The 20,488-nt window shown below is 34.9% G+C and overlaps 2 protein-coding genes across 6 annotated transcripts in view; one reads left to right on the forward strand and one right to left on the reverse strand.

The window, feature by feature from the left end:
- Window positions 1–7,161, forward strand: part of CLVS1 (clavesin 1) — a 34,908-nt gene extending 27,747 nt beyond the window's left edge. Inside the window, exon 5 of the mRNA XM_034429843.3 lies at window positions 6,926–7,161. Coding sequence (XP_034285734.1) covers window positions 6,926–7,013 — 88 coding nt within the window. The 3' untranslated portion in view covers window positions 7,014–7,161. The remainder of the gene's footprint in view (window positions 1–6,925) is intronic.
- Window positions 7,162–7,994: 833 nt separating this feature from the next.
- The window catches only part of ASPH (aspartate beta-hydroxylase), a 106,036-nt gene continuing 93,542 nt past the window's right edge, over window positions 7,995–20,488 (reverse strand). For all 5 annotated transcript variants that reach the window (XM_034429839.3, XM_034429837.3, XM_087890614.1 and 2 more), the window contains 3 exons: window positions 16,635–16,726; window positions 14,593–14,726; window positions 7,995–12,416 (listed from right to left, as the gene is read on the reverse strand). In XM_034429839.3, the coding sequence (XP_034285730.1) occupies window positions 12,266–12,416; window positions 14,593–14,726; window positions 16,635–16,726 (377 nt within the window). In that variant the 3' untranslated portion in view covers window positions 7,995–12,265. The remainder of the gene's footprint in view (window positions 12,417–14,592; window positions 14,727–16,634; window positions 16,727–20,488) is intronic.

Below are 20,488 nucleotides of genomic sequence, written 5' to 3' on the forward strand. Positions count from 1 at the left end.
TTATCATGGAGGCAGTAGAGTAAAATAAACTCTGAAACTATAATGCTCTGAAATTTAAAAAGTTAAATCTACCCATGTACTATTTACTACCCATGTACTATGTACTAACTGTTTTTAATGACAGTTATATTTTTTATAATATTCTGCTATCTGAAAAAATTCTAGAGCAGTTCATGCCATAATTGATCTTCAAGCAGTTTGAAAGCAGTGTGATAATTATCGAAAAGCTGCATGGGCACTAATGAATAAGTTTTATGTTACCTCATTTTTAATTGCATAATTTGCTTAATCAATTTTTGAAATGCTATATATCTTGATATATATCTCGATTTCAGTAAAGATGTGTTAACATATGTTATTTGGGTTATTGATCCTGACAATGTTTAGACATATTTGTTTAGTTTGTTAGATGTTCAGCATCACTTGGCAAATTGGCAGTCAAATAAATCAAATGCATAAATAAATATCCTATGCTACTTTGATTAGTAATCTAGTTAAGTGTGGATTGCATAAAAGGATTATTGTTAGCTAGAATATTGAGTGAGTTGCCACAAGATTTAGTCCTAGTTCTTGTACTCATTAATTATGGTCTGGGATAACTCATTTTTTAATAATTTGAAATCAGTGCTTATCAAATTTGCAGATGATACAAAATCAAGTGGGCTCATATCCCAGAAAACATATAAAATTCAAAATAATTTTGGTAAATTTGAAATGTGTGCTAAAATTGAGAGAATGACATGAAACAAATTCAAATGCAAAATTCTTTGCTGAGTAAACAAGAATCTGAGGCACATATAAAAGGAGGTGGATTAGAAATAGGTTGTATGAAAAAGTTATTGTAATATTGTGTATTACAAATTAATATATAAGCCGATATAGCTTAATGCCAAAACACAGGTAAATACAATTTTAGGCTTCATCAACAGATAAAAAATTCCAGATGTGAGAAGTGACCAAAATACATCTTGAGCACTATGGACACAATTGTTTAAGAATTAATTGGGAAAATTAGATCAGGCTCAGTAATGGCACTTAGGATGATTTGGGGATTTAAAAACAATGATGAAACATTGAAGCAATTTGGAATGTTTTCTTACAAAAGGAAAGCTGATGGGGGAATATGATCCCTCTTTAAGTGAATAGGATTTCTTCTGTGAGAGGAAAGTCAAGAGCTTTTTTCCCCATCATTTTAAAGACAGGGATTCATGGATTTATTGGTTGATATTGACTGTTGACACCTCCTGACCACAAGGAGACAGTTGGATATAGTTAGGCAGTTAAGGATTTACTCATCACTACTCATTTGGAGTATTTTAATGCACTGCACAGTGGCTGCTGTTGAAAAACCACTCTGAAACTGCAGTTGGCATTCAATATGGTAGCCACCAGAAACAGATAACATCTATGCTGAAGGCTCAGCATTGGCTTCCAAGAGTTTCTGGGTGAAATTCAAAGTGTTTGATGGTGACTTATAGCTTGGCACAGTGTATTCCAAATTTTTTTACTACTGGTTCTGTGGGCGTGGCTTGGTGGGTGTGGCGGGGAAGGATACTGCAAAATCCCGTTCCCTCCCCACTCTGGGGCCAGCCAGAGATGGTATTTGCCAGTTCTCCGAACTAGTCAAAATTTCCGCTACCGGTTCTCCAGAACCTGTCAGAACCTGCTGGATTTCACCCCTGGTTTGGCACCAAGGTACTTGCTAGACTGCCTCTTCCTACCAGAACAATAATCCTGCAAAGAAGTATTTCTTTCCCTCATTTTCATGCATAGGAACCAAGGCTAGAAACTTCTTATTATGTTTCCATTCCTTTGGATTAGCCCTCATGCAGAAATCAGGCTTGCCATTTATTAAGGCATTGGACTGGCACAGAGCAGATCCAGGTTATAATCTAGCACCATTTATTTGGGAGTCGTTTTAGCTAGATATCATGACACTTAATTTTGAATAAGCTTACATAGGATTGTGCTCTATTACAATTTTTTCATCAATATGAATAGTATAACTCTAAATAATAGAAAACAAATTACAAACATTTCTCATGTTCAGTTCTTCTTGTTGCTGCACATAATAATCAACATAGTACACAATATTATTATCTATTTGGTGATAGGGAATATAGATGGCTGTTTAAATACTAAACTATTAATTTTAATAGAAGAGAATGTATGTAACTCACGGTTGAACAGAGAACCTCGGTGCCCTCTGAGCTTAGCTGTTTGCTTGCAGACATTTTGTTACCAGACTAGGTGACATCTTCAGTGCTAAGAGAGAATGGAGTTTGCTCTCTGTTTAAATACAGTAGGTACTTTGTCAGTGTTTGTGGGGGTGTTGTTTTCTCTTTAGTGGTGCCTTGATTAGGCTGTTGTTTACTACTTGATTATTTGTCTGAGTTGCTACTTCCTTAATTAGGGTATTGTTTATTGTTTGTTCGTTTATTTGATGTTAATCCTTGTGTTAATTCCTGCTTATTTTAGTGTTGATTGTTGATGAAGAGGTAATCTGGTCTTTTTGTTTCCTTTTTAGCTTTTTTATTGTCCTTTTTGAATGGTATGTAAATGTAGTTTATATCTATGTGCCTATTGATCACTTATTTGTCCGGAATCATCCAGAAATTCCTTAGCATTTTTTTAAAGCTTAATTTAGAATGCTTACAGTTTCCCAGTTGAAACTATAGCTGAGTTTGTCCACATCTTCTGACTGTTATTTGGTGTTCATGGATGTGAAGACTGCTAGTCTTCTGCCTTTTTGCCATTCATGGTGGCTGTTACAGTCTTAACAGCCTGTTGTAAATGACTAATATTTTTTCTTTCTTGGGCTACTGAGTCTTTTGGGTTACTTAAGATGTTTTGAAGTGCTTTAGTATATTTGTGTTGCTGTATGGTTTAACAGCCTGTTGGTTATTTCTGATTTTTTTAAATGCATGGTACTATTGTCCTTTTCCTAACTTGTGTTGGTTGTATTGTAGTGAGTTGAATAGTCAGGTACTTTTTGATAGAGATTGAATAGCGTCTCTGTTTCATTTTCCTGGTATTCTGGTGAGTTTGTGCTCATCTGAGTAATGTTCTTATATATATATATATATCCCCTTGTGGGAGGTTGGATTGTTACTTTGGTAATGAAGCATGTGGTTAGTGTGGGTGGTTTTTCAATAGACTTGCTTTTCTAATTTTCTGCCATTTCCTCTCCTGAAGAAGATATCCAGAAAAGGTAGTGTGTGGTTATTTTCTTCTTCCTTTGTGAATTTTATCCTTTAAAGATGTCGCTGATTGTTTCATGTGTTTTCTCAATTGTTCCTTTATTATTATGACAAATGTGTCATCAACATACCAGATCCATACTGTTGGTTGTATGCATGGGAGTGCTGTAGCTTCTAGATACTGTATTACAGTCTCTGCTATGAGTGTTGAGAATGGTAATTCCCATTGGTGTTCTTCTGAATTCTTCTGAATTATTTTTGTATGGTGTGCTGACAGTTACCTTTCAAAGAGTAGTGGAACTGGGTGACATTTCAATTCAATTGGATTTCATTCTTAATTAACGTTATGTATAAATCAATATTTTTCTCTTTTGTGAAATCAATATCAATTTGGTAAAGCAATTGGAGATACCAAGGCTTTGGGAGACCTTTGCTGGTTGTATTCTCATGATGTTTGTGAATAAAAATGTACATTGAAATGAATCTTAAATCACAGATGTAGAGATTTAGAAGCAGAGGTGTCTGCTGAAAGAGGAGTCAAAAAGTAAAAATGGTAGCCACAAACTTGTGAAAGAGATGGAGCTTGATTTCACATCAATATCACACCTTGCTTGATCCCCTTGTGGATATCATGGTTAGAAGGGTACTTTAAAACTGTTATGCTTGGGAGGACCTTATAAATAAAATGGCTGAACAAATTCCATTTTTTTTCCTATTGGAGAATACTTTCTGCATTTTTACTGTTTTAAATTTCTTTTCCATCTCTAGTTACTATGACAACTTAATTGTCCTTTGTGTGCTGCCCACACTGCAAGAGAAAGAAGTACTGACACTATAGAGAAACTATAGTATGTACCTCAGGGGAAAAAACCTCATACCACTTGCCATGAAAACCATACCAAATCAACTGCAGATTTCCAAGTGACATTGACAAAATTTACAATTCAATATGAATTTTAATATTTATCTCTTCTACCACAATAATAACTGGCATGGTGTAATGTGTCTTCCTTTCAAATGGTATGTTCTATGTGGAATCCCCAGTGAAGTATTAAGCTGGTGGGCACCAAAAGCTGGCAGGCTTTTTTCACGAATGGTCCCCAATTATGCAACTCTTTTGCACCCTGATATAAAAAATATATGGTCACATACATTACATATCTTCCTCCTCCCTCTCTCTCCTCTCAAAATGACCACAAGTCTTTGGGGATTTTTCTTTCTAAATAAAGCTTAACATAGGTAAATATTGTTCTTCAGATCTCTCAGGGTTTAGACAAGTGACACCATAAACATGTCAAATGTTTATTAACATTCCAGTTCTAAAGACTGAGGGAAGAGCTGGGTTTTGAGTCCTTTCAAAAAGCCAACAGGTTAGGACCACTTAGTCTTCAGGGTGAAGGATGTTTCATGGTGCGGGTACCAGAACAGAGAAGGCACATCTCCTAAGTCCCGTAAGAAAACACTGTTTCACAGAAGTGACCTGGAACATGTTTACCTTGCTGAATCCAATAAGATAGAGAGAATCTACCAGAATCAGGCACTCTCTCAATTAACCTAGATGTATGCCATATAGGGCTTCACACTGGATAACAAACACCTTGAGTTGCACCCAGAAACTTACTGGAAGCATACCCAGCTCAATGCTGTTACATGATATTATGTGGGGATAACATTCTGGGTTACTGCATTTTGGACTAGATTTGGATTTCAAAATACACTTTCAGGGCATTTTCACATACACCATATTGCAGTACTCCAATTAGGAAGTCATTAATACATGAGTAACTATGAGCAGAAGAACTTAATCCACGGAGAGGTGCAACAGATGGATTTGTGCAAGGGTCTTCTTGGCCACAGCTTCCACCTGTCCCTCAAGTGGGAGCCCAAGAGAACCCTTAGATGACACACAATAGCTGAGATTGTCAGAGAGGTACCACATTCAGAATTATTGATGAAAACTCTCCAGATGAGGGGATTCCCTAAAACCTATAGCCACTTAATCTTGCTAGAGTTGAGTTAGAGCCTGTTCTTCCCCAAATTCTCACAACAGAACAGAACAAAGATGTATAATTATGTATCAGTGATCAATCCTGTCTCAGTGCTATCCCCCAGCCTGAACCCAACCTGAAAAGATTCTAGATAATCTGTTTCTTCCAGGATCCTTTGAAGCTATGGGCCTAAAAAGAGTTTTATCCAAGTTGAAGCCTGGATGAAAATTGTCAAGATGTCATGGATGCAGCAATGGCCTCTTGAGGAGTGGTGAACTTCTTATCAACTTCTAATCAAACAAGATCATGTTTCATTTTGCTTCTCAGAAGTGAAGAAGCTTCTTGGATGAGCAGCAAAATGTTTTCAAAGAAAAAAAAAACCCAAGAAAGTCCAGTTGCTTTCAGAAAAGTTTGGGACAACTACCTGCTCTGTTTCATAACTCATCTGCTTTCTACAAAGCAAAATGCACTGCAGGAGGACAATAATCTTTAGGAGTTTCTAAATATTGTACCCTTCTAGATATCCCTGAGGTACAAAGTCCAGTATCGTCCACCTTTGGCCAGGTTGGCTTGGGCTTGGGAATTGCTTATATCAATATGATTACATATATGCCACTTTGCAGCAGCCTCCTTTCCTCAGAATAATAAACAAGAAGGAGTAACAGATTTTGATCATTAAGGGAACAGGTATAGATTGGATTTTTTTTTTCTTTACTTGGTATAATATTAACCTAGTATTACAGAAAGGCACTTCTAGACCAGTTTTCAAGAGTGTGCAGAATCATGAATATCAGAGATCTTATTCTTTCTTTAGCAGTAAACAACCTGTGATATTGCCTAGGTTATTATAATATGAAACTACTTTGGTTGACTCATAATGGACAAACTGATCACGGGAAATCTAAATGTTTGCTTTTCATTCCCTGCCATTTTCTTAGTTGAGCCTAAGATTCGAATGTGAATCTCAGGCTCAAATTTTTATCTTGCAAATTAGCTTTGGTAAAGGAGTAGGTCCTTTCAATTCTTTGCAAATGATCCAAGACTTAATTTGAAGGTTAGAAAGTTATAGAAGCAAAGCAGCCTCCCTCCTTTCTCTCAATGAAGAGATTATTTGTCCTTGGAAGGAAAACATTTGCAACATGCTGCAATTAATTTCCTATTCCCAAGATAATTTTCATTAATATTTTAAAAAAGAGAGATGGTAGCTTTGCTAATTTTACCTGGTAACTGCTGGTGATTATTTAGATAGAATATATTTAGGTAGAATATAATGTCTACTTTTTAAATTTAGTTAATGGTTAAATGGCATTTAACATGCGGGAATCACAGTCCACCATTAATTCAATTAATTCTGTGTGGTCGTTCTCACAGCATTTTGGAATATTGTTCAATTATTGCTACATACCAGGAATCAGTTCCACAGAGAAAGGTTTTTCTGCGGACCAGAAAGGGTGTGGTTTTGCATGCTGCCTGCATCCCATGGATGGGGCTTCACTTGTTTGTGTGGACCGGTTGCTGGCATGCCGCAGACTGGGGTTGGGGACCCCTGATTCAGAGTCCTCATAATAGTACCTGAACCAAATTGGCTTCCAAGTTTTTTCAGGAGTTGAAAAATATACAGCTGATAGCTACTTCATTGAGATAATAGGTGAATTTTGTATCCAAAAAGACAATAGCAACAAACAATAGGCATGCTGTTTAATTTCTAAGCAATATTTGCCATTCTGTTTTTTTCAGGTCTCAATCTGTGGTGGAACCCGGAATATTAAAGCATGAAGAACAGAATGTAAATGAGAACACCCAGCCACTACTAGCTCTAGACTGAGATTGAAATCCCTGCGAAATACAGCTGTATCCTCAGACTTCAGTGGTCCACAATCCTTTTGAAGCAAATGACAGGTTTAATACACATTAATGTGCATTCAGCTTAAAAAAAACCAAGCACTCCATCTTTGTGGAGCAAGTAACGATTATCACCAGCCATGTGTCTGTGTCCAAAGCCAGAGGTAAAATATTCCTTGTGGCCCAGAATAACAAGTGAACAAGTCTGATTGTAAAACAATTTTTTATAAGAGTGCATTATATTAATAATGTCTGAAACACAGATTGTTTTCAGTGATCTGTCACTGAAAGATGGATCCATTGAAGTTCTCTCATATTGTTTAGGCAGAGTTACAGTTTTGTTTAAATAAAAATTAGAAGGCGTGCATGCCTGTGCATAGACACATACATACGTATTTACACAGCCACTTTAAAAATGTCTTGAGTTTAAATATTGCAGTAAGAAGCCAACCTTGGTTTGCAGTACAGAAGTATCACGTCCAAAGTTTCTCCTAATTATCTCCCATCATCACCAGCAGCATGGCATCGATCATGTTTACTAGGCATAATAGAAATTGTAATCTAATCTTTTTGGAGGGCACCCAGCTGGGAAAGTTACATGTGTGAAATACATGCAAACACAAGCAGGGTGTCTTGAATGTCTTGGGAGATTAATATTCCAATTGAGGATTTCTTGTTTAGATCAATTGAGCTCAGCAGAATTCCCTAAGTATATTTTCTCCTGCAATCAGTTAAAGATATACCAAGTCAGGTTTGACTGACTGCAAATTAGGTTACATTTATAATAGAAAGAAAAAGCTTGGGATCAGTTATTGAATATACTACCATTAGAAAGAAAAGTGGAACAAATCATAAATATCCAGAGATCAAAAGCCAAAGAACAGATGGTTATTCCAGACTTTGTTCTGTTTTGGGCCCCATTCAATTCGTATAAAGAAATAAAAACAAACACTATATATATATATATATTTTACAAATCAGTTATAGCAACATTATTTTTATTGTGATTTTATTTCTTCAAATACAGTGAGCACTTTAGTTGCACATCACAATATGACATAGCAGTATTTAGGAATCTTTAATCAGAGAACATTTAAACCATATTCATAGAGAGGCTTAATCACCATCGACCAAGGATGGCTATCCAAGGTGGTGGTCTGAAGCAGTGATGTTTTTCAGCAGTAGCCAAATATGATGAATCAAATCATATGTTGCTATCAAGTATCTTTAGTGGGGACTTGATCTTTTAGGAACTGTCTAATCTATAGTGCTAAAATATTGCTTGTACATTTTTCTACAGAGATAATATACTTTAATTAACATTGTTATTGTCCCAGAACTGAGTATGACTTTCTTTCTTCTATGAAACCAGTAATGCTCAATCAGTCCTTTCTTCTAAGTGAAATACAGGGTCTCCATTCATACAGGAAACTTACTCTGGACCACAGCTTGTCCTGGTCAAAAATCATTTTTTTTTTTTTGCCATGAAACCAACAATGAAAACTGTTAATCATAACCAAGCACGTGAGTTTTTAATCAATGTATGATTTAGGGAAAATGTGCTGCACTTATGTTTCAATAGGATTTCATACCCACCAAAAACAATGACCAAATGCATTGTAAATTTTGAAAAAAGGCTTCAACAAGCATTAAAAACTTATCTAAAGAACTGTGTAATTTATTTTCACAATGAAATAATGTTTGGCACTTGTTCTTTTTTCACTCACCATTCACCACTCTCACAAATGTTTCTTGCTTTCAGTGGGTTTTGCACACTAATTGATTACATCTACTTATTTCAGCTGTGTCTCACATTTTTCCATGCCACAGGGGTTAGGGTTATTGCTATCAATCAATGATTGACAGAGCTGTAAATTTATGTCCGCATTCAATAATCACAAGAAGAATATTGTACCAATCAATTATGCCTGCGGTGGACGAAAATGATTGGGCATGAGATTTTAATATTTATGGTGGCCAAAACAAAGAAACAAACGTCAAACATCTTATTGGTGTGTTATATATAAAATCCACAGACATTCAAGTTAGCAATTTCAACTCAGCTAATAAATCCTGAAATTGTGAAGTAAATAAGCTTGTGTGAAGATTATAATATACTTTGAAAATATCACAGGAATATCTTTCCTAAAGAATCTTGGTATTACTAAGGTTGAGGATGAATACAGTTTAAGTCTGCAGTTCTACTGTGCATCACTTTTTTAATATGTTTCTTACAGTAACATAGAGGAGTATAATAACTTTAAAATGAAAAAAGTAAAAACCGAAACATGTACCCTGTGCAATATACTTTTCAGTTAAGGGTTGCTAGCAGCAGTAGTTCAAGGAAACTGTGCTTCATTACTGTGAGCAAAACTCAGATTTGATACTGAAACAGAAATGTGTTAGGATAGTAAAATTATTTGGAAATAATGCTTTGGACTTCACCAAAGTATGAACCTTTACATATTTGTTAATGCATCTGTTTTCAAAATTTATGCACCAGAATTAAAAATGCACACAGCTACATTATAAGGCATTAGTTCATGAGGAATCCTGAAAAGAAGAGTCCCTGCATCAAATTAATATGATAGAGATGATGGTTTTGTTCCTCATAAGGTCCAGAGCTTCTCTTTAAAGCTCTAGGGCATGTCTCTCTATGTGCATCTGTACACCATGCACATGAACAGGCAGCTATATATTTGTTTTGAAAGCTCTTGAATTTAAGGCACAGAATGCCGTACCACAAGCATTCTTAAATTTTGAGATATCATCCTAAAATGATAATGAATGTGTATGAGAACCCCAGGAATTAAACTAATAATTTGATTTTGATTAAGGTTGTACATGAAACAAATATGGAGTCCTTGGTATTCTCTGAGTTTGATTGCTTATGGATGAATCATACTGATGATGTTATTTAGTTGGGTAAGGAAACATCTGCAAATGAACCAAGCTCAGAGAACGTCAAGAACTCCACTGCCCTATCCTGAGCTATAGATATTCTTTCCTATAAAATAGACTCTTTGTAATAATTGAAATACAAATTATATATCAGAAAACAAGGATAGAATCTTGCAACTTTACTACATAAAATGCTTTATTTGAAATAAAAAAATTAAATGGGAGTCTATCTTTTTTAATGGGAAGGACACATAAATTTGCTTGATTTTGCATAATCTCTGAAATCAATCCTGCATATTCATGAGAGGAACCTTTTGTTCCTCTGTCCATCATTTATTTTTGGCCCATATTTGTTTTTTTTTTATAGCAGCAATAGTATCATACTAAAAGGGTGCTCCAAACTTTAATCAGTAGACTGGATATACCTGCCCCAAAAATCCATTAAGTAAGACTATAGTCATTTAGAATAATTAAAAAATAATACTGAAATTCTGTAACTTGCATATTTTTACAGAAATTTCAAAGAAACCGGTACACTATTGATGGGCTGCTACCAGCACCAGCAAGTTACAAAAGATAGACTATTTATTTGGCAGAGACGCCAGACTCAATAATATTTCTGAGAGAAGCCAAACAACATAATTTTCTATAACATAAATAATTAAAAAGAAGAATTGTAGGCAGTTTACACAGTCCTTGTGGCTGTGATAAGAAAAGGAGGCATCTGGAAAATTGATTTATACAATTTTTAGTATTGAAAAGTCTGACCATGAATATCAAGCCTCAGACAATATATATTATTTCAACACTGGTCCTCCTTAAGATGTTTCCAATTCTCAATTTGACAACTTTTGTCATAGCAAAGAACAAACAGCTATCAAGGCAGATTAAGAGATTATTCAATCTATGATATGCTATATTTTGCACAAATTATGACCAGAAATTATTTCCAGGAGCACCTGTTGGATTTTGCAGACCTACATTTGAAATGTGTATCTTGGTACATTTCTCTGCATAAAATTACACCAATCTTGTACCTTTTGACAATGAGCAATTAATTGCTTATAACTAGTCTTAGTGTATGTAATTTGAAACATTTATGCAAAGCTGTTTAAATGTCAGTCTTGCTTATTGCATCATCAGAGATGAATGTAAAATTATATAGTGGCTTCAAAAAGAGAACAGGTTCAAAGGTTGGCACTGATAGGTTGAATGACAATGAATCATTAAAAAAGTTTCATGATCATTCATTCATTCATTCATTCATTAATGGGAAAACCACTAAACACCACAGAATATATTTATATGTTACTTTCTCTTTCTTAGTTTCATGTAGGATATGAAATTGGCTGTAATTGAAAACAAAAATGTTACAAAACAGCTCCAGTTATCAATTATTTCTTAATCAGGCTTTAAATTATGAGTTTCTTTAAAAAAAACTGCATTACAAAGTTGGTGAAAAAAATGCAGCCCACAGCCTCTATGTACTTCATCTAAGCTTAAAATATGTTTTTATGTTATTAAAAAAAATTAAAAATAAACACAAAATTGGGTAAAATTTGCTCTTAACTAGAATTGGACAAAGGAAATGTTTACTCATCCTTTGACTTGGAAGGAAAAAGCCATCCTCAGTAAAATAGATCGCTGCTTGTATAAGGCTTCATTGTTTCTAAATTAATATAAAAAGGGAACTAAAAGAAAAGTTGAAAAAGAAAGTGGTTCAAATAGAACAGAAAAAAGTATCCATACATACTGTATCTGATGAAAAAATGTCCTTATCTATCAAAAATAAGACACAAAACCACCTGCTCCTCTTATCTATAGGTCACCCTATAAATCCACTGGACGAAACCAACATAGAATTATAAAAGGTAACAATAATACATTTTCATATTGTCCTATAAGAGCTTATGGTTGCTTTTATCATGGGAGAGGAGGTGGATGTAGTGCTTGAGGACACAATCCACCAAATACTGCTTCTGAATAATCTCATAATGATCAGAAATTGCACAGTCTGGAAATCTGCATTCCTTATGATTACATTCAGGCTTCTGAAGGTGGCTTTTACGTCAAGGAGTTCCAAAAATATATATCAAAAAAGTCTGGCACTAGTCTTCTTTCAAAATGTAGCACAGGATGTTCTTTGGCTGATAAAAGCATAGAATTCCAACTTGCAGCATGAACACAGAGCATTCAGATCAGTGCTGTAATGGGGCGGTACACAGAACAGGATGCTTTAAAGTCCTTACACATTCTTGATACAGTTGCATTTAATTTTTGTTGTACTTCTCAGCACACAGTGTGAAGCTCAAAAGGGAAAAACTTCAAGACTGCTTAAATAGCTGGTAGGGTGCGTCGCTGTTGTGACGTTAACTCTGGGTGCCAGACATCCACAATGAATATCAGCCGGTAAGCATTAGCATCCTGCCACACTTCATGTTCAAAAGAATCATCAAAAATGAGAATCTTCCCTTCTTCCCAGGATCTGAAAGAAAAAAACAAATTATATTTTACCTGCTGCTTATGAGAACTCAAAACTTTTCCAATTGTATCTACATCCTGGATGCAAAATCTACATAGCTGATCAAAGACACAAGGTTTATCTATGGCATCATACAGGTGGTCTTTGACTTATAACTATTTTTTTTTTTAATTTGATTTATATGCCGCCCTTCTCCGGAGACTCAGGGCGGCTTACAATGCGTTAAGCAATAGCCTTCATACTTTTGTATATTTATACAAAGTCAGCTTATTGCCCCCACAAACTGGGTCCTCATTTCACCTACCTTAGAAAGGATGGAAGGCTGAGTCAACCTTGAGCCTTGGAGAGATTCGAACCAGCAGTAAATTGCAGGAAGCTGTGTTAATAACAGGGTGCGTAGACCACTGTACTATCAAGGCTCTTGTTGTTTAATTTGTTTAATGATCGTTTGAACCTATGATAGCATTGAAAAAACTGACTTATGACCTGACACTTAACAACAGTTGCAGTGTCTCCATGGTCACTAATCAAAATTTGGGCACTTGGTAACCAAGATACATTTATTACAGAGTCCTGGGCTCACATGACTGTCATTCATTCACCTTCCCAGCTGACTTCCAACAAGCAAAGTCAATGGGGGACGTTGGATATTCTTAATGACTGTGTGATTCACTTAACAGCCATGGAAAAAGGGTCATAAAATCAGACATGATTCACTTAACAACTCCCTCACTTAAAAACAGAAGTTCCAGTCACAATTGTGGTTCTAAATCGAGGACTTCCTGTGGTTATTATTTCTTTCATTCTACCAGGTGAAAAACTGATAAGCTTGAAGGGAGCCAAGCTATTTATACTGACCCAGAGGCTTTCACAGAAAAATGTACTTTGTGTACTATTTCTCCAAAAGTAAAAAAATATCTGAAATAGTGTTTGCTACTATGTCTTACTCCTTGGTTTTGTTTTTTTTTTTCACTTCCAAATACTCAAGTCTCATCTACTGACACCTTATGGGATAATAGGTAAGGAAATAAAGGCAACATGGGAGTTGCACATGATAAAAAGGAAGGAACTATAACACTGTGTGAAATAATACCACATTTTGAAGTTGCTGAACATTCAAACAAGTATTATAGCGAGAACAGTTGAAAAAACCAATCAAGACTAGGCAAGACAGAATTATAAGGTATATTATAATTAATATAATATACTTAAATATATTTATAATATTATTAAAGATTTCAACTCATTTATATTATGTAGAGATGAACTTAGAGAGCAATGTTTCAGCTGTTAAGTGACATTGCACTGTCATAAAGATTACGTCTCATTTCTTGGGCTGGCTTTTAGTCATGAATTAACAAGAGTAACCCAAAAAGGAGAGGGTGGGGTTTTTTTGTGCCACTCGACACCAGGAATTTTGAGAGCCTAATACTGGCACTCTCATAATTTGACCAATCATATAAATTTGATTTGCCAGGAAGTAAACTCTGTGATCCATGCATATGCATGCGTGTCAAAACAGCCATGAAGATAGCTGCAACTGTGGGATTGAAATTCTACTCTTTTTTTAACATGCTTTGCAACTGTACATTTCACTTACAAAGGAACAGGGCTTCAATCACACTTTTGCAGCTTGCCATCTTGACTTTTTGATGTGTATCCCCTACTGTGTATCTCCCTACTTTTCATTGTGTCATCACAGCTTCTCAGAATATTCTTTACCTTCCCAACTCAATTTCACCTTTTTTAAAGGAGGGAAGGGGCGATCAGTGAGCACCCATACAAAAAAAAAAGTTTGGATTGCAGCCCCGTACTATGGCTTTGTTATAAACAATTATGAAGCTAAAAGCTGTGCTTTACTTTGCAACATCAATTTGTTTTTAATGGAAATAACTTCAAAATTATATGATACTCAGATGAAGCAGGAGCTTGGATGATGCCAAATTCAATGCCTATGTAGATATTGTTAAGTACAGATACCATAATATATATAGACCTGATTAGGTGAAGATAAGCAGGCTTCTAAGCATTATGTCCGTACTATTCTGTCTGATGGTTTTTTGCTAGCTTAGCTTACAAAGGAGATGTTTCTCTTGGATTCCATACCAGCTCTTAGTATCCTGGCTCTTGACACTTGACACGCTAGAAAAAAATGTGTTGTGAGGAGAAGGAAAGATACCTGGTTTCTTGAGCACACCGTATCCTGCAGCCTTCTTTAGGAATGACCAAGCCCAAATGCATTCTCAACCTACAGTTAGTCGGCCCTGTGTGAGGCCAGACGTGAGTCCCTGGGTGCATGACAGAATACTTGATCTGCAAAAAGATGTTCAGTTGATTTTCAAAAACTCATGTCAATTATGTCAACCTTCTAGAAATATAAATAAACTATATCTAGTTGAACCCAACCAAAATGAGTAAAGTTTATGTTAGGCTCCCTACCTGAAGTTTTGAAGCAAATTACTTGTGAACATGCTTTATGGATGAAAATGAATTTCCACCCTTCAGACCACACGATAGCATCTTATTAAAATTGAGTCTCCTAGAACTATTCTAATTCCATTTAACCAACATAGGCACATGCTTTTATGTATACTGTATGCCATTTAATGTCTATTGTGGATTATATTTTCACTTTAAAAATAAGGATATATATATATATATATATATATATATATATATATATATATATATATATATATATATATATATATATATATATATATATATTTACCAGTAGCTTTATTTGCATGTATTAATCATAGTTTAAAGAGACATAGTGTAAATGTCTTAATTTTCTCCATTCATATAAGCAACAAGAAGGTTTAATTTCAAATTGCAAACTATATTTAGTGATTATACATTAAAAGATCAAGACAATTTCCAATCACACCTGATTCTAGGTGATTTCACAGCAGCAATATAGAAAAGATTTGCCTCTATTTTTTTTTTTCAGTCCATCAACAGCTAGAATTGTGACCTGCCTCCAAGTGCAAATGAAGACCAACTCTAACCTCAACCAAGGATATTTAGGTGTTATTAATGGTTGTAGATGATTAAACAATCAATTTGTTAACTGATTTCTGAAGCTGAATCATATTGTTGACATTAAACATAATTCCAGAAGGAGACCAAAAGGCAGTTCATTCAAATCAGTTTATGGTCAGCACTTTTTATAAATAAACAATTATGTTAACATAATCCTATTTGAAATAAACTTGATTTTATCCATGGTATCTATAATGTAAAGGTTTGCATCTTTGAAATTAGTTGTATCTCCTTCTAAATCAGTCCTGTCAATCTGGCGGCCCGCGGGCCAGATGCGTCATGTGCTGGCCACACCCATCCCAGCTCGGCAAAGGTAAAAAAAGTCACGATACGTCATATGACATGATCGAGTTTGACACCTATGTTCTAGATCAATTGTAATTATTGACAACTGTGATGGACAGTTACTGTTCAGTTTTCAATCATAGACTATGTAGAAAAACAAACATAATTGCATCATTTGTCTATAACAAATATCATGCTGACTCACTCATAAACATTCAGTAAAGGTAAATTAGAAAGGCAGAGATTTTATTTTAGCATTTGCCCCAGGCAAAATCAATTAATAATTATTTTTCTTCTTAATATTTTTGTAAGTTATACTTACAAGTCAAAGTAACACATACAGTATACATCAACATCCACTCCCCACTATGTATAAGCACTGTAAATATATCTTGAAATTTTTTATTTATTCAATTTGTATAGCCACCCATCTCAAATACTGTACATGATTCTGGTTGAACAGTTGAAAGTAACTCCCAGTCATATAATTAGCAGCTGAGTAAAAATAAATCTACCACCGTCAAATCAACCTAAGAGGCTCTGCCACACATCTGGATCCTTGATGACAAAACCATGTCTTTAAGACCACCATTAGATTGAGGATCTAATTCTCAAGGGGGATTTGAAGGGCAGCATGTGATTCAGAGCACACATTTACAAATGTAGCAACTAAAAGCAGCTGATATTCCTCACTAACTTGGCTGTCTTCTGCAGTGAATATGCAATCGCAGGAAAAGACCTCTTTGCTTTAAGATGTTCAGAACAGGTGCTATATGCAGGCCCACATGGCCTCTGAATCACACTTTGCCCTTTGAAGTTGGATAGTTGCCCAATATATGTGGATGCTTCTTCCTATCTATCTATGGACCTGCTCTACAAACCAGACAGTACCTGCCCTCTTCGGCATCCAGTGGCTTCTGAGAAACGTTCTAATAAGGCACATGATTTTGGAACACTGTTGCAGGCATTCTCATTTTTTCTTCCTAGAGTGAAAGAGGAAAAATATAGTTTAAGCATAGGTAATCTGAATTTCACACCCCCACATCTAAGTATAGTCATACAGGGGATTTGAAAATGTCAGCTCAGTAAGCGCTTGAAAGAGATTTAAAAGGGCAAATCATCCAAAAATCCAGTGGTGATTAACTCTAATCGAATTGGCCTTCGTACCTAAATATAGACGTGGAATACTTTTGTATTTCTTTTTATACAGAATGTAACTCATACTCATTACAGTTAGCAACCATCTAAAACAGAGATGGCCAACTTTTTTTCTTTGAAAATAATTTTGCTTAGGCCCAGATTTAATACTAGGCTGTCTACTACTTTATATGATATGTCATGATATCTATGGATGTTTCATAATAAATTTTCACTGATCCCAGAGAAAGTCATTGCATACTCCTTCACATACTCCAACTTTTATTGATTTGAGAGGGAAGCATTGTGGAGCTATTTGAATATTGCATAAAATCTAATTGTAGTTTCATGACTATAGATAAGAACAAAGTTTCCTGAGTGACTTTGGTCCAGTTATGTTCTCCCTTCCATGGTCTCTCTTGCCGCCTAATTTGCCTTGGTGTTGTGAAAGAGGATAATGTTCAGTTCCCTAACGAAATCCAAAGAAGGAGTTCATAAAAATATAAGTGAAATTCGGTGTCTTTTTATAACAGTGGTGATGGGCTCATGATTTGTGGAACATTAATCTTCTAAAAGAATATTATGACCAACTAAAAGAAAGTTTTTATTTTAAGTAAAGGTACAGAAATAAAAGCAATTTTATTATTTTCCAGCACCTCAAAATGTCTTATACATCATCCCATTTTTTCATTACCCTTCTGGGTTTATTGCCTCATTTTAATTATAAATGACAGAATTGCATTCACTTGTAAGAAGAAAAGATCTCTTTTTTTGCCAGCGCACGTTTCCTCAGGCCACTTTGTAATCTGTGAACCATCCATTTTGTTAGGTATAAACCAAGTATAAGCTTTCTACGTAAGAGAAATGCAAAACTATACCTTGCAGATAAATGCAGAAATGAAAATGAAAAAAAAAAAAATAGAGCACCTTTTAAATATTTTTAAAGCTACATAAAGTAGCACACTAAAAATACAGAAACAATTCTGGGAAGTGCCCCAAAGCCATTCAGTTTTGTCCTCTTTCTCACTCCCCTGCCTCTCCTCTTCAAACATGAAACAAGAATCCACTACCACTTTCAAGTGGAACTCTTTATTTTACTTAGACTTTGATAAAACATTAAAAAAAGAAAATGTTTCCTTTTATGTGAGTCTTTCCAAGAGCAAAAATAATTTACATGAGGCTCATGAACAGATTTCCAGCCCGGCAATGACCAGGCTTTTACCTGTTTAGCTTATATTAAGTATGGCCGTGCACACTTCAAAAACAATTTAGAAGTTCTTCTGAATTATGACTATTAATGTAGTAATGTTTTTCTCCAGGCTTGGGTGAAAGCCTGAAAGTAAAAAGACCATCTTCTTTAGGGATAGGGGTGCTGTTTTTGTATTTGTGATCAGTCTGATATAACCCTTCTCAATCATTTAAAGTGTCACAGTTCTAACATTAAGTCCCCCAAAGTACATTCTCCAAAAGCCAGAAACATGGCTGCACATTATTCAACTTCAGAAAAATAAATCAAAATCCAGTCACACAATCAGTTAAATGGGTCAGTAGCTGGGTAATTCCTTTACAATGCGGCTTTGAATGTAATTGGAACCTAAGTTTTGTTCAGTGAACAGGGATGAGTTTGCACATGTGGAAAGGATATTCTCATTTTCCTCTTCCCATTAATATGTTTGTTTCACATGTTTAGATCCTCCAAGGACATGGAAAACTCTTCTTGGAAGAAGGAGCTTTGATAATAGCCCTTCTATTTTACATGAAAAACAATTAAGAGTTCAAATCATTACATTTGTTCTGTTATGCATATTTTATTAGCTCTGAAAGGAAATACTAAATATAATATGCTATATTTCACCCCAAAAAATAACTTGGTTAGGTAGCTGTTCATGTAGTTGTATTCCAGTTCTTCTATTTGGAAATTCCTGTTTGGCTCTTTATGTGCTAGTACACCCAAACTTTGTCAATACAATACAAGGAGATTTTAAATGAAGGAGGGGAACTAAAATCTAGAAAAGAATTACATGATGAAGGGGTAGAATTGGAATGGTGGGCATATCTAAAGATCAAATCACGCTATATGAAGGATAAAAAGGAATGGGGTATTAAGAAAGAATTGATGGCGCTAGATAAAATCTTATTAGGAACGAACAAAAAGGCAATAAAGAAAATTTATCAGTACCTATTGGAATATAAAATGGCAGAAGAACAAGTGAAGGAAACTATGGTAATGTGGGCCCAAAATTTTGGTTAAAATATTAATATGGATAATTGGCAGGATCTATGGGAGAGAAACAGGAAACTAACGTTAGCCACTGCGTACAAAGAAAATTTGTATAAAATGTTCTATAGGTGGCATCTCCCGCCCACAAGATTAGCGAAAATGAACAGGAACTTATCACCACAATGTTGGAAATGCAATTTAGTATCAGGATCTTTCTATCATATGTGGTGGTTATGTAAAAAAGGGAGTTTTGGCGCCAGATTAAGGCATGGTTGGAGGAGATAGAACAAAACATAACCAGAATTATTCCTATTAGGAATTACAAAAGAGAAATATAGCAAAGAACTGATATACTTAATGCTGCATGTGATAACAGCAGCAAGGCTGGTTTATGTGCAATACTGGAAAAAGGAAGAAAACCCCCTGGAAGAAGTAATAATAATGAAGATCTTGACATGTGCAGAAATGGATAGGCTGACACTAGAACTCAAAAACAAGGATGAGACAGAATACTATAAAATCTGGAATAAAATGTACCAATGGTTGGAAAGGAGAAAAGGAGTTGGAACAAAAAAGATTTAGGGCTTGTAGAATTAATACTGGATAATATTTAGACAAATATGTAAATGAGAACAAGGGATATGCATATAAGAACAAAGTAGCAATGTATGTCAAATAGTAATAATATTTGTTGTTATGTTAAAAATATGTATGGATATGACAAGACCAGGATGGTCACACTGTGTCCAATGTTTTTAATGTTTATTTAATAAAAAACTTTAAAAAAATAATAACAATTCAAACATTATCTTCTTTTTCTGTTTTTCAATGCCTAACTTTCACAGCTAATCATTAGCATAGCTGGAAAGACTACTATTTTAAGTTTTCTGATCTTTATTGCACTAAAAGAATCCTTATTTTTCATTACCTTGTTTTTCATTGCCTTCTTTTCTAGTACGAGACTGTATTTTTCCTTAACACGTTTCATTTTTTAAAATCTTTATCCAAGCCTCCCAGAATTGAATTATCTATTTTTTTGACTTCTTCATTAATTAAGCTGCTTGGCATTATGTTTCTCCCTAATATTTAATATTAACCCAGATATTTCATTTTCCATTTTTATATCCCTAACATAAGATAAAGGCTTTGATGCCTCCTTTTATTTAACAAAATTGAATTATCTGCATATTTCAGAATATTAACGTTTCAGCCTCTCAACTATTTTCAATTATTGGTTTTTGAGCTTAGGAAATTCCTGGATGTCAATCCATATCTATGATGGCTTATTTTGCTTCTGAAATGTGATATATTGTTCAATATGTAATAGTCCATTTCTGTTTTAGAATCCTTCATGAGGGCTTTCATTGTGAGCAGTATATTTCCTGTA

Source organism: Pantherophis guttatus, chromosome 3 (assembly GCF_059756535.1).
Source record: "Pantherophis guttatus breed Tessera chromosome 3, ASM5975653v1, whole genome shotgun sequence".
Classification (NCBI taxonomy): domain Eukaryota; kingdom Metazoa; phylum Chordata; class Lepidosauria; order Squamata; family Colubridae; genus Pantherophis; species Pantherophis guttatus.